This window comes from Elephantulus edwardii, unplaced genomic scaffold (assembly GCF_000299155.1).
Source record: "Elephantulus edwardii isolate Elephantulus edwardi_28Jun2011 unplaced genomic scaffold, EleEdw1.0 scaffold00095, whole genome shotgun sequence".
In the NCBI taxonomy this organism is placed as follows: domain Eukaryota; kingdom Metazoa; phylum Chordata; class Mammalia; order Macroscelidea; family Macroscelididae; genus Elephantulus; species Elephantulus edwardii.
The window spans coordinates 4147963-4163596 of record NW_006399845.1 but is presented as its reverse complement, the minus strand read 5'-3'; the positions used below and the strand labels follow the sequence as shown (position 1 = coordinate 4163596).

Genomic DNA, 15634 nt, shown 5'->3' with positions numbered 1-15634 from the left:
GAGGCAAGAATAGTGAGACTTGTTGCACACACTTTGGGCATGCTGTCAGGAGGGATCGGTCCTTGGAAGCAGATACCATGCTGGGAAAGGTGGAGGTCAGAAAAAGAGAAGAAAACTCTCAAGGAGATGGCACAGTTGATTACGGTGGACTCGAGCATGGTAGAGGTCATTCAGCATAGGGCAAGGTTCAGATCTGCTGCCATAGGGCCACTATTACCCAAGGACTTCGGACACAGCAACAGTGTAATCACACGAGCACTACAAGCGTAAGAGGAAGTCACAGAAATTTGAAGTATAAGAAGGAGTCAGTGTAACATTGCTCGCTTAAAGATGGAAAAAGATGACCTCGAGAAGCAGATTCACACTCAGCCGAAAGAGAGACAGTGATAACCCAGCTTTAAAATTGCAAGGAATTGAATCCTGTGATAATCTGAAGGAGCCTAGGAGAGGATTCTCTCCCAAAGCCCCCCAAGGAATAACTTGCTTGTCCTATCAGAGTCCAAGCAGAGAAACCACTCTAGCCACACTTGAGCTAGATTTCTGATTGATGGAAAGTGCAAAATGATAAATGGATGTTGTGTTTAAGTCACTACATTTCTTGTAATTTGTTATAGGAGCAATGGGATATGAATACATCGTATACGAGGTAGTCTGCCAAGAACTTGACGTCATTTCACCATCATCAAGAGACGCTACCATACCGAAGGCTTGCACCCCTCAGTGACAAATGAGAAACTCAAGGCTCAGAGGAGCTCAAGTAACTGATATAAAATAATGGAATTTAGCAATTGGCAGAGTCAGGATTCGAACCCAGATTTATGCATAGGAGATCTAACCCAAGTTCTTTATGAAATGTGACACGGAACTTAGCCAGCTGGTAATGTGGACTATCTCGTTCTGTTGGGTTCGATGAATCCCCTGGACCATTATGCCTGGTACCAAGCTCAGCTGACCCCCTTTCTGCTCACTTGTCTGAGAGGAGCAGTTCTCAACGTGCAGAAAGTGTCTGGACATCCTCACAGGGTCCATTTAACTTTGGTAGGTCTGTGCAGAATCTCAAATGGATGCCGCACACGCCCTGTTTGGCAACCTACCCACCGCGTCCCAGTCAAGGTTCTGAAGCATGAAATGGGGTTTTGTGCTGAAGCCTGGGAGCCACGGAGCACAACGTTTTATTTGGCTATTTCCCCCTCTGCTGTTTGTTTTTATAGATGAAATAAGGGCAGGCATGAAAGCAGTCTCCCAAGTCTTGCGTGTGAGATGGCAAGCCAGTATCACAGACAAGAATACAAAAAAGAGGAAGGCAGCCCAGCTCTCTAAACCCTTCATGTATAAACACTCACTCTGCAACCATCAGTCCTGTTATTACTGTCGTTGTTGTTATTATATGATTATTCCGGGAGCATGAAGAAAAGCTCCCTGCTTCCAAAATGACTCACAATTAAGGGAGCTTTCCATTCCTTTGGTTTAAGATTAACGTCCTGTGAAATGTTTTCTTACCTTTGTCATCACTCCCCTGACACCACTGAAATGCACATTGTTATAAGAAAATAGCAAATAGCTTAAAAGATGTTAGGGATTTCCATTCAATCTAAATCTAATACCAGTGGTAAGAGGCGTTTGTCATTCACACCCAAACACAGCAATTTCCCAGTGTGCAATGCACCCCTCTGGGGGGATGGGAGAGTACTTTCAGCTATTCATGGATGAATATCTCATTGTGATAGTTATATAGCCAAACAGGAATTCTCGGAAAACACGAAATGCATAATTGCTGATGAGGTAAAAATCGGTAATTAGTAAAAATAAACCATCATGGAAAGATAAATATTAAATGTATGTTAGGGACAAAGATGGGTGGGTGGCAAGTGTAGAGGTAGTTTGTGGGTGTTTTAGTGTAACTTTTTAGTTCATCTGGTCCATTCCATATAGTGCCATAGGACACAATAGGAGAAGGAATAGAGGGGAGGAGTGCCAAGGCAGCCAGGAACACAGATAGCAAGTATGACAAGCGTCTGGCAAGAAGTTTTGTTAGTTGTTGCTACCTTCACTTCCGACCCCCTTCCCTTCCCAACTTCTATCTGAACTGAAAGCTGAGTGAATGTGACTCCTAATATTAGCCTGAAGGAGTGGCTTTATCTCCCAACATGGCTGTACTTGCAAGCCAAAGTGTAGTAAATGATTCACTTAATTATTTTGTGATGTCAGTCTCTACTTAGGCTCCACTTGAGAGAAGATTGGTCTCTATAGAATCTTGGCACCAGAAAGGATATGCTCAACCTCATCAGTTTACGTGCAAAATGATGTGGGGCTAGAGAAGCTACATAATTTCTCCAAAATCTTGTAGATGGCAAATGGCAACATTTGGACCAACATTAACTCCTGATTTTTTTTTTTTTGAGAGATGACTCAATTTATTATTTTGAACTTGACCCCAGCATTCCCGCCTCAGGCTCCAACATTGCTAGGAAGTGCCACCCCCTACCCTGAGAAGAGTCATGCCCATAAGCATGTAGGGGGTAAACCAGTCAGGGCTCTTCAGAATAGTCAGTGTTGCATACTCATCAAACAAGGAAACTACAAGAAGGGCTCGGAAACTGCACAGTGAGTGTGTGAGATGGGCAAAGTTCCTTTCACTGTGGCGGAATGCCTAAGTCTCCAGATTCCTGAGCTGGAACATGGTCCCAGATAAGTAAGGTCAACAAAACAGTGAGCAGGCTTCACTTTGTACAGGACTATAGTGCATCAATCACCATGTGAAGGAGCTTCAGCAGGCTGACAACGCCCAGGGTCCATGTAGTTCAAGAGCTCGATGCTCTTGCCGTGGCTCTGGCTCTGGCAGCTTTGGCTTCCTCCTCTAGTTCATCTCGGAAACTTTCCTGTGACCCTGAGTAGAAGGTGTAGCCATAAATAGCAAGCACTAGGGCCCCGATGCCCAGGCCTGTCACGATGTTCCAGGTCCTGCGCTGTGGCAGTGTCTTCTGCCACTGGGCGAGTTGCACCTGCTGTATGAATTGCAGCTGCACGGGAATAATTTTTTCTTGAGATGGGTCAATGCGCTGAGCCACTGAGCCCTTTCCACTCTTAGCGTTTAGAGGGGCTCCTGCTCCGGGCACCACCATGTTGCTGCTACACCTTTTTGCAGTCCAAAGCCATGGTAACTCCTGATTTTTAATCGAATGTACTTTGTCGTCAAAGGCAGAGATGGGATTTAACCTTTGTAGAGAAAATGGTCCAGGGGCAGTGGTGTTTCAATGGTATTATTCTTCTATTCACTTCTATTCAAGACCTGAGTTCAATTTCTAACCAGTACTTGCCATGAGAAGCCAGGACCTTTCAGGGGAATCATTGCATTGCTACAACAAATTACAGAAGGGCTTCCAACATAAGGCAGACTAGGATAAAATGATTGATTATCTACTTCTAGAAAAACCAGTTGTCTGAACAGAGCAAGGGATCAGGAATGATGTTCATCAGGGCTGTGTCCTTTCTCCATAACTATTCAATATGTATGCTGAGTACATTTTTCAAGAAACTGGGCTTTATGAAGAAGAATGTGGCATCCAGATTGGAGGAAGACTTATCAACAACTTATTTTATACAGATAACGCAACCTTCCTTGCTGAGAGTGTAGTTTCTATGACTATCAGGAACTGTAGTCTTCAATATGAATTAATCTTAACATAAAGAAAACAACAATCTTCACTGCTGGGCCAATGGATAATAGCATGAGAGATGAAGATAAAAAGTGTCTATAATTTTGTCTTACTTGAATCCACAATCAATGTACTTGGGACTAGCCATCAGAAGATTAGGAGACAGCACTGAGAAAGTCTGCTGTCAGAGACCTCTCCAAAGTTCTGAAGAGTAAAGATGTTTAAGGTGTGTCTCATTCAAGCCATAATCTTTCTAGTGATCTGTTATGCATCTGAGAGGTTGACAGTAAGAATGACAGAAGAATTGATGCCTTTGAATTGTGTTATTGAAGAAGAGTGCTTAATATCCCATAAACTGCTAAAATAATAGATACATCTTGAAGAAAGTGAAACTAGAGTGTTTCATGCAGGCAAGGACAGCTATGCTTCACCTGATATACTATGGGGATCTTGCTGGCAAAGTTTTTTCCTTAGAAAAGGATATCATGCTTGGAAAGGTGGAGAAACATTGAAAGAGAGGAGAACTCTCAATGAGACAGATTGACACCGTGACTACAACAATGGGTTCATGATTGTGAGGATGGCACAGAATCGGACGAGTTGTTCATGGGGGTGTTATGAGTTGTAATTGACTCAGTAGCTCTTAATAACAACAATATCAAAGTCTTGCAGGTCACAATGGGCCAGTTTACAATCAACTGCGGTAAACCTATCAGATGGGCAGAGTTTCACTGCCTTGTGTATAGAGTCATCATGACAAACTCAGGTATACAGAGTACTGTAAACTCCATAGAGAATCACGCCTGACCTGCTGACAGCTAACAACATGAGGACAAAGTAAGATTTCAAATTCTTAACTATTTTATTTGTAGGCAACAAATGCAGAATAAAGGTTCTACTTCTTGATTTATTTTTCAGCCTTTCCCATGATCTTATTTTGTGCCCCTTCCTCTTATACCATTTTAGTTTCCTCTTAACACCCGTTATGTTAACATGAAATATATTTAAATTTTTAAAATAATTCAAAATTCACTTACAGAGAATATTTCAGAATTGGCAGCTACTCTTTTTTTCAATTTCTTCACTATTAATTTTTTGTATATTCGTTAGTTAGATTTTGTATAGTTTCTGAGGTTTTAAAAGCACAGGAATCTGCCACTGTGTGTGAAACAGAGTCCTATTAGAAATGGCACTCTGATTTTGTAAAAAAATTCTGTAACTTGTAGGAGTTATTGTTTGTGAATGAAGGGATATGCTATTAATCCTTTGGCATCTATTTGGAGATAGATATTACACAGATTCTTTTTATGAGAATATACATTGCCTTTATAAAGCAATAAAGATTGAAGGTGAGTTGCCTAATGACCTGTAACAGCTCCCTTGCTTACCAGTATCCATTATACTCCAGAAATAAATACCTTTTCAAGAAAATATGAATGCTGCTTATAGGCTAGATGGGTTTCCATTGTTCTATCAACCGTCCATCACAGTGATAATAATAAGAGCAAGACCATTCTATTTTCCTCATGGATGCCATCAATGGAGAAACAATGATGGGAGAATTCTGTTGGAATTGAGTATGTGATTCTGGTTATCCCATACCTTCTCTCCTTTTTGTTTGATAGTATGCATTTTCTAAGACTTCATTTGTGGGTCTAGCAGTTTGAATTTTTTCTCCCCATTGAGAATTCTTACATTGCTATTTTTTGACATGATGGACATACTAAAATTATATGAATTCTCCTTTTTATTCTATTTTACAGAGTTTCTGTTGTTGTTAGCTGTCACTGAATTGACAACTTACTGTGATTGTCCTAGCCAATGCCATTATCATGATCTCTCCCATGCTTAAATTCATTGTAGCAATCACTATACCAATCCATCTCATTGAGGGTATTTTTTCAATTATCATTCAATGATGTCAGTGATATTAGAAAAGAAAATTCAAACTTATTGTCAATGCGTTGGAAATAGTCCCTAGCTGCCACTCCAGTGGGTTTGCAGAGGCTGTAAATTGCACAGGGGGTTGCCTAACTTTTTTCTTGTGAGTCGCTGTTAGATTCAAGTTGCCAGAGAGGCATCACCTTTGGATTAGTGGTACAACTTCCTACAGATTACCCCACAAGACTCCCCAAATAATGATTCAGAGAAAATTATTTCAAGGGACTTCTGGAGGGCAAGTGGCAAGAAACTGTGCTGCAGTTACATAAAGAATTATTTCAGTGGTATTGTTGTTGTTATGTGCCTTCGAGTCACCTGTGACTGATCGTGACCCTGTGTAGAGCAGCTCTGGAGCCTGCCCTGTCCTGAGCCAGTTTCACTGATTCTGATACACCAACGCCCATTGCCTCAGTGACTGTATCAATCCATCTCATCTAGGGTCTTCTTTTCCTGTGCTGTCCCTCCACCCTCTTAACATGATGTCCTTCTACAAGGACCTGTTCCTCCTGGCCATGTGCCCAAAATATGTAAGTTGGAGCTTCAAAATCCTAGCCTCCAACGAGAAATATATGCATAGCATGATTGAAACTGGCCCTGTTCATTCATTTCTGTTTTTAGAGAGGTGTGAAGTTCAAGACTATTTTGCATTTTGAAAGTCAAACTCTTAATTGCCATGCGACTTTGTCCAAATGAGAGCTTCTCAGGTCTCTGTGTCTGTCTCGAAAGATGAGGATTTATTACCACTATCTCCCTGTACTTATCAGGATACTTTTTGTAATATGTAGTGATCCTTTGCACCAAACACTGCTGTTAGTGGCTAATGCTAGTAGTAGCTGTGTGTTAGGACACAGACATTGCAAATCAAGTACAGTTTCCTTAGTTTAGGTTCCATGACATTTGTGTTCATAGAAAAGCTCCAAGGAAGTTAACACTGTGGTGAGGAATTGAAATTCACCTTGGAGGTTGTCTTCTCAATTTAGATCTAAGAAATACTTGATCAAAACCATTTCTTTTCTCCTGTCATGCCACTTATGAGATAGCTGCTAGGCAAGAGCCATAACTTACTATTAATGAATAATTAATAATCTACTTAATAACCCAAAGCCTCCCTTTCCTTTCCTCCCATTAGCTGTCAGTGAGCTCTCACCTTCCATTCTGTGTAATAACACCCAGACTCGCTCTATTATCAAAGCATAAAAAGGAATAAAGGCGAGTGGGTTGGACATATCTGCTCCACTGTCAGGTGGAGGCTTAAGCCAGCCAGAGTGGTACTTGTTAAACGCTAACAGAATGGGTCAGGAGGTTGCTGATTTATTCATTTACTGTAGTGCAGAGGTTATTTGACCTGGAGTCAGGCTATCTCAACGGTATGCAAATTTATTTCTCAATGAGAGAACCTGGGAAATTTACTTAATCCCTTTTCACTTTTGTTTCTTTATCTCTGAAATAAGAATAATAGCTATCTCTCTTTCTCTCTCTTACACACTCACACACACACACACACACACACACACACACCCTTTTTGACTGTGTGTGAGGCCCCATTTGGAAAATTCATGGCCTGTGCCTATAAGTAGGAGCATCAAAGACATAATTAAGAGCTCTGCTGCTATCCAACAAGTTGATGGTTCTAACCCAATCAACAATTCTCAGGGGGAAAAACCTGGTAATCTGTTGCAATAAGATTAGAGCCTAGAAAACACTATGGGGATGGTTGATGGTAGCTCATGGGGTTGGAAATAGACTTGGCGGCACCTATTAACATGCTTCCTAAAAAATAAGCCTCCAACCAAGGTTTGTTAATCCTTTTTTCCTTCCTTCCTTCCTTCCTTCCTTCCTTCCTTCCTTCCTTCCTTCCTTCCTTCCTCCCTTCCTCCCTTCCTCCCTTCCTCCCTTCTTCCCTTCCTCCCTTCCTCCCTTCCTGGGTTAAATTCTTTAACAACTGCTTATTCATGGCTTATTGATAGTCACTATATCTGTACTGGTTGTTGTATGCTGTTGAGTCACCTGTGACTCATTGTGACCCTATGTACAACAGCTCTGAACCCTGCTCTATCCTGTGCCAACCTTATCGTCTCTGACATACATACCCCCCATTACTCCAGTCACTGAGTCAATCCATCTCACCAAGAGTCTCTCTTTCCTGCACTAATAGATACACTATATTCACTGATTTTCCTCAGAGAATTGTCATTTGATAAAGATGAGATCGCTGTTTCATGAAGCAATTGATTATGGCATGATGGCAACTATTCTAATGTAGATATATTACAAGGTATTATGGGGATTTTGAGAGGGAGAAGCCTAGCACATCTATGGCTTTACAGAGGTGCTGTCAACTGTGTCAAATCCTAGAGAGAGAAGAGGTGTGCTTGGGTGGACAAGATGGACATAACAGCTGAAAGAATTCCATATTTAGAGGCTTGGCAGTGAAGAGAGAGGAGTTCTGTTCTACTGTAACAATTGGAGCCATGGTGTTGAGGTGTGGAGTAATACAAAAAGTAAGACAGAGAGATTGAAGGTGTCAGTCATGACAATCTATGATAGGCACTCCCGAGGGCTTCTGGCCCAAAATAAGGTGAACATTTCTAAGAAGGCAGACAATAAATTTATTTAATTGCCTCTGAGGAGAAGACAGGGGCAAACATTATATTGAGTCAATGACCTTAGCCACCAGGATATTGTAATCTGAGTAGGAAATACTAGTCAACTCTAGCTAAATTTATAACAACTTACTAGTAATTAGGAAATTGAAGCAATAGAATGGAATATTTGGTTAATAATGGAATGAAGAATATTAAAGGGAATTAAAAGCAGCTCTAACGTTCTGGCTTAGGCAGCTGGGTAGGTGGTCCAGGTATTAGCTAAAATAAGACTTGCCTAAGGGGAGAGTGTGAAGCAATGCATAAATTCTGTGATACTCTTGAATTAACCTTCAATTCCATCATAAAATAGACCATGGATAATTTAGTAGTGATGTGATAGGAACTGAAGTTTCCCAACATGAAGGCTGGTGGAAGATACTGAGACATGGGTTGTAGGCATAGAAATGCTGGACAATCATGGTCAAAGTTGCCTTTATGATTAAATCACATTTTCTTTCACCTAAAATAGATGTATTTCCATTATTTTCTTTCTATTTGTTGAAATATTTATTTTAAAACTAAAAAAGTACAAAATTGAAGAAAATGAAGGTCATCCTATTATACCATCTGGAGATAGTCACACAGTTTGATGTATATACTTCTAAGCTACTACAAATATTTATTTAGTAGGTGCATGTATTTATCTTATTTTTTAAATATGTCATTTATATCACAGTAGATACATCAGAGGAACTCTGATGGCCTATTGGTAAGGAGCTGCTCTGTTGACCAGTGATTCGAATCTGCTGGCTGCAAGATAATTTTCCATTTTATCACACTTAATTTAATTATACCTGCAAGTTTATTTTGGCACATAAAGTAACATCCTCTCAAATTTTGTGTTTTAAAAGGTAGATATCTTTTGAGGATTATTAAATAGCCCATCATGATACAAAGAAGTTCAAAAGCTGGAACGTAAAATGGAAATCTGAGAGGAAAAATGCCAACCTTTTCTAGTTGCTATGTGTCAGTGAGTTCAAATTAATTTATCACTAATCCTTCATTCAGCTTCAAAAGCTATACATCATATGGGATAATATGCTTGTTTTTCTCCTGCAGAACAACTGGCGAATTCAAATTCCACACCTGTGTCTTGACAGTGTAATTCCTTAACACTAAGCCACCAGAGTTTCCTTTCCCACTAATAGAGAACAGTAGAAAAAATTATCCGAACCCAGTCAAAGGTAGCATTAAGAGAAACGAAGAAGTCCTGACAAGTTCTAGCTCTCATGAGTTTCACTGTATTTAAAAAATGAAATGCTAAGTCTGCAGTGAGACATGATTGAAATTAGAAGAATCATCTAAATTAGGACCATCTGGATGTTTTAGAAGAAATGGCAATAAATGATGTAATGCATTCTTTTAGGTATTCTGGGATGCAGTAAAAAATTAAGAGATAGCTTCAGCATTTGAAACTTACAATCTAGTATTGCTTGATGGGGGAAGCTGAAAGTGAAAATGAATAGCAAGACTAACACCTGAAAAACATGGAAAGGTTCACAAGATAATTTATCTTCATCTTATGCATGTTGTGATGGAAACTAAATTCAAGTCAAGAAAACAAATAAGTCCGTCTTGGAGAGAATGAAACCAACTCTCTCCTTGGAGGCTAGAATTTTGAAGCATGGTCAGGAGAGACTGATTGTTGGAGAAGGACATCATGCTTTGAGAGACAGCATGGGTGAGGAAGGCTCCGGATGAGATGGATTGATACAGTACCTAGCGCAATGGGTGTTGTTGTGCCAGAATTTGTGTGACTGGCTCAGAACAGAAAAGGGCTCAGAGCTGCTGTACATATGGTTGCTATGGGTCACAATGACCTAACAGCACATAACAACAACAACAACACAACATTATGAAATTCAAATTTTCTTAGAAGTTTTATATCTCTTTCTAGATTAAGATATAATAACAGAACTTTATTTGTTTTCAGTTATTTTTAATGTGTGAAATATGCTTGTAAATGGTGAAACTGTGAGTAGAGTGGGGTTGTATTTCCTTCAGTAATCTATGATTGATTTCATGACCTTTATATTTTCCCAGACACACACACACACACACACACACACACACACACACACACCCTCTCCCAAACAGATGTTGTTAGGTTTCATCAAGTCAATTTTCAATGCATAACTACACTATGCTATAAAGTAGAACTGCCTCATAGACTTTTTCTAGTTTCTAAATCTTTACAGAAGTAGATCACAACATTTTTTTTCTTCCATGGAATAGAGACTAACTTTGAACTCTCAACTTTTTTGCTTGAGAGGTCCTTGATAGCTGACTTCTTCAAAGCAACACATCTTTTGATTTCTTGACAGCTGTTGCCCAAGAACTTTGATTGTGAATCCAAGCAAGATGAAATCTTTAACCACTTCAGCATTCTCTCTGCCTATCATGATGTTGCTTACTGGCCTAGTGGTGAAGATTTTTGTTTTCTTAATTTTGAGATGTAATCCATAATGAAGGTTGTAGTCTTTGAACTTTGGAGATAAGCACTGCAGATCCTCGTTACTTTCAGCAAGCACAATTGTGCCATCTACACAATGCAAGTTGTTGATGAGCCTTCCTCAGATATTTATATGTGTGACTATGATATTTCTATGTTGTTGTTACTATGTACCATCAAATCTAGACCAGCCCGTAGATGACCCTCCAACGAGTTTTCAGAGACATTTGATTGCACAAGAGGATAATGTCCATCTTTCTCCCTTGGAACAGCTGGTAGATGATTCATACCATGTAACTTTAAGTGCAGTACAATTCCTTTCTACAAATAGATTCATCCGAGAGAGGGTTGAACCAGGCTGCTCCTTGGAGGCAAGGATTCTGGGGCTTTGCCTGACATACTTTGGACATGTTGTAAGTAGAGACAGGTCTTTGGAGAGCGACATCATGCTGGGCAGAATGGAGGGACAGTGCAGGAGGGGAAGACCCTCTATGAGGTGGATTGATTCAGTGACTGGGGTAATCGGGATGGGTGTGTCAGAGGCAATGCGATTGGCACAGGATAGAGCAGGGTTTAGGGCTGTTGTACATAGGGTCGTTATGAGTCGCAAACAACTCAACGGCGCATAACAACAACAACAAGTTCCCAGAGTACCATGTGTGTGTGTGTGTGTGTGTGTGAAGGGGGGGCAGGAGGGAGGGGGAGAGAGAGAGTGTTAGTTTTTTTCTTGTTAAAGTGCTACTCAACTAATGTGAATGAGATGACTCTCATTATTATCTCCATAATATCTTGGGAGTTATGGACACAGAAACAAGCATTAGACCGACTCCTGGTGACCATCCATTGGGGTTCTGAAGTCTGTACATCTTGACAGAAGAAATATCATGTCTTTATACTCAGAGTAATTAGTGACTCGAACAGCCTTAAGAGACTTTAAAAGGAAAATATTTGACCTGGACTTTGCCTTCCTCCTTCCTACAATCTGAAACCTGCACATGACAAGAAAGTCATGATTTCACAGAAAAGAACAATCTCTAATGTGTTGAACAACATCTAGAATAAACTAGACACTCATAGAACAGTCAGGGCTCTCTGAAGAACTAGCATGTAAGGAGTTGTGTTGTCAACCCAATAAAGTGTTCTAATTCACCAGTTACTCTGTGGGGAAAAGATGAGCAGTCTCCTCGTATGCAACTTACAGCCTCTGACATTTCACTGGAGGGTCAGCTATGACTTGTTTCTGACTCGAGGGCACCTAAAAACAACAACATGGAATAGCTAGGTGAGTGTAAGCTGAGCAGAACTTCCTTGCTTTCCTTAACTCATGACACAAAGAAATAAAGTTCTTTCTTACTTAAGCCACTGCATTTCAATGTCATTTGTTACAGAAGTTTTTGCCTTAGTATTATCATCTGAAAAAAACAAAACAAAACAGAAAACAGAGGTGAAACTCCAGGGTGATTTTTAGGGCCAAAATTCTAGGACTACAACATGAAGCCTTTTTTCTTAGATAAATCTTCCTCATTTCTACCTTTTTTTCCACTCCTCTCACTGTATATTTTTCTTACCTCTCTTGGGAAGTCTGGTGCCCTGTACATTTCTTTTCATTTATTATAGAGCTTCATGCTGACTTATAGATAATTTGCTGTAGAGATATCTTTCCAAAGGCATTCATTTTAATCTGCATATGTAGAAAGTACCATCTTCATAAGAAGGGAATGTACTGAAGACATTTGTAATTGTATAGATAAAATATTATCCTTTTTGTAGAGGGGCTAGCATTTTTTAAGAGAATGTCTTTGTTGAAAATGAGCTGAGAAGACCTCTAAAGGGGAGGAGTGAGCCTCTCTGGCTTCTAGATTTGAATCCTGCACCCAGGTTTCACGGATAAGAAGGGTTATCCTGTTAATAAAGAAACAAGAGGAAACAGCCAGATCTGAGCCATTATATTCCCTTACTCTACTGAAATCTTGTATCTGGCAAACTATAGAGCTGTTTACAGTAAAGTGAGAGAGAAAAAAAAAATTAGTTTCAGGTATGTGCAAGTATGCTGAAGCCATTGCTCTTTGTCTTTTTTATTAAGTTTGCAATACAATTTTACTGACTCTCTCATGACTGTGCCACTGTCACTTTTTTTTGGTATAATTTAAATAAGATGTCTTAAGTGCAGTCAAACCATCTTACATGTGTCATCGATGGCAGATTGACTTCATTAAGTTGAGCTCTGGTCAAGGCAACAAAATAGGTTCATGTTTTTAAATTGTTCAAATAAACAGCTAATGTACCAAGGACAGATTTAGCTGAACTCATGTATTACTTGGCCTTTCTTTCTACTTCATTGCATAAAAACACATGATTGCTTTGTCTTTGATGAGTTTTAACAATGCATTGATGTTAAACTAACACTCATCATAGGAGAAAATGCAAGTGACCATGAAATGGAATTTTGTAATCTTAATTGCAGGGTTTCTTATAGGAATGTTCGTTTCACAGTGAATTTTCTTTTGCAATCTATAAAGTGAGGGATATGCATTAGAATACTTACTGACCTTTAGATGTTTGCTCATTGGGTTAAGTGAATGGTCTGTCCTTAGAATATTATGTGTTCAACAGTCTATTGTTTGTATCATGAAATGTCCAAGGTAGGTGCATATCTCACCATCATCAACTCCTTTGTCTCTTGCCCATTAGATTTTCTCATCTTTATGTCTCTTCAGCAACTCATCTTGTCAGTTGTTTCTATTGATGACAAGGCAGACATGAGATAAGGCTCTTTTATAACCCAGATTGTGTTTATAGATGAACTGTGTAATAGGTTAAGATGAGAGGACTAGTAAATAGATTATTTTTTTCCCTAGATGAAAAGAAGCTTACTCAACATGGGTTTAGAATAGCAATAAATAGCATTTGCTTTGTGATAAGTAAGATTTAGGATCATAAGAGATGTGAGAGAATGGAGTGAAGGTAGTTTGGAAGATATTTTAAGAGAATATATTTAAGGACATAATCATGGTAGACTATAGATAAGAGACTGATTTGATGGCATTTTACAGTCCTCAATATAGTGATATTTTTTGTTTTTAAAGGTAATATGGTGGACAACTCTATAGATTTCCCAGTACTGATATAGGAGAAAATATCAATATGGGATTATTTACTTTTTCTTTTTAATTAAAGCTCTAGAAACAAAGCTCCTACAATATGTACCAAATAAGATCCTCCATGTTTTCACCCCTTTGAATAAAGTCTGACAGTGGGAATTTGGGCTAGGATACATAAGTGGTTGCAGCTTCAGATCACCATCATTTCTCTGAGAAATATAGAGGAGAGGTGATACAATTAAATCAAGTAAAATGTCAACAAAAGGGACCAATCCATTCAAGTATTCTCAATACATATGTGCTGTGTCATAAAGCAGCCTATATATTTCATTTTCCTCACACAAAAGCTATGCTGAGCATGTAGTCATGAGGACCTCTGGTTTACTGACTTGGTCTCAGGTTAGGGGTAAGTGTAAGTGAAGGGAGCACCAGGTCAAGAACACAAGGAGCAGTGTGGAGTCCTAAGTTTGTGGCTAATGCCCATTTGGACCTATCCCTAGATACCTGAGGAGTTGACCAGAACTCAATTAGATGGAGAGATGACATATGCTGTGAACTAGTATTGATCACTGCAATCTGATTACTTGTTCTGGATTAGACTTTGCATATGGAGATAGGTGCCTAAAGTTTCCAAATCAAACAGAAGATTCTTCAGCAAAAAGACATGTTTGTTCCCTGATAGGGATGGGCACATCAGATATTGGCAATCTAAACCAGAGGTATTAAGGCATGAGGGCTGGAATAGGTGGCTTAGATCCTTTCAGTAATATTGTTGTTGTTGTTGTTGTTGTTGTTGTTGTTGTTGTTATGTGCCGTTGAGTCGTTTGCGACTCATAGCGACCCTATGTGCAACAGCCCTAAACCCTGCTCTATCCTGTGCCAATTGCATTGCCTCTGACACACCCATCCCGATTACCCCAGTCACTAAATCAATCCACCTCATAGAGGGTCTTCCCCTCCTGCGCCGTCCCTCCACCCTCCCAAGCATGATGTCCCTCTCTAAAGACCTGTCTCTCCTTACAACATGTCCAAAGTATGTCAGACGAAGTCCCAGAATCCTTGCCTCCAAGGAGCTGCCTGGTTTAACCCTCTCAAGGAAGAATCTGTTTTCATAGCAGTCCATGGTATATTCAATACTCTTCTCCAGCACCACAGCTCACAGGCATCAATTCTCCTTCTGTCCTCCCTAGTCATTGTCCAACTCTCGGATGCATAACAAGTGATTGCAAAAACCATGGCCTGTATCAGGCGGACCTTGCTAAAACCTTTATAAATGTGGAAACACTATATATATGACGAAAACACAATGTAAATGGCATATTATATAAAATACAATGTACATGAGATATTCAATGTATATGAATGATTGTATACAAGCCAATAAAATAGACTTTACAATATTCTGTTCTGCAGCAGTAGGGGCTCAGGTGGCATAATCAATGCATATTGGGCTTCTTGACAAAACTGTACCACAGTGAAAAACAGTTTCACAAATTTATGTAAAAGTATATTGTTTCCTCTGCCTGGAATGCCTTCGACCACCATATTAAATTCAACCCTGAGAGCCCAGTTCAGACATCTGTAATTCCTCGATAGCATGCCCTTCTCCTCTGACATTATGTTTTGCATCCTGTTGTTAAACTTACCATCAAACATAATTATTAATCACTTATTGTATTCAGGATGCAGTAGTGAATACATGGGTAATCTTTTCTATGTATTAGACTGCATGCTAATAAACACTCGAGCAATGTTTTGGTTTTGGTTTTGTTTTTGTTTTATTTAAATCACATCCACATATCCAGTACTTAGTTGCCATGCCCAACATAGAGTTGTTAT

At 39.5% G+C, this 15634-nt stretch overlaps 2 protein-coding genes across 2 annotated transcripts in view; one reads left to right on the top strand and one right to left on the bottom strand.

The window, feature by feature from the left end:
* Positions 1 to 15634, top strand: part of KCTD16 (potassium channel tetramerization domain containing 16) — a 442775-nt gene that overhangs the window by 294789 nt on the left and 132352 nt on the right. The window lies entirely within an intron of this gene.
* On the bottom strand, positions 2802 to 3122 carry LOC102875136 (cytochrome c oxidase assembly protein 3 homolog, mitochondrial-like). The gene has a single exon (XM_006891185.1). The coding sequence runs from the start codon at positions 3120 to 3122 to the stop codon at positions 2802 to 2804; it is 321 nt and encodes a 106-aa protein (XP_006891247.1).

Excerpts from the sequence above, each read along its gene's own strand:
- LOC102875136 (XM_006891185.1), bottom strand. The coding sequence starts at position 3,122 with ATGGTGGTGCCCGGAGCAGGAGCCCCTCTAAACGCTAAGAGTGGAAAG.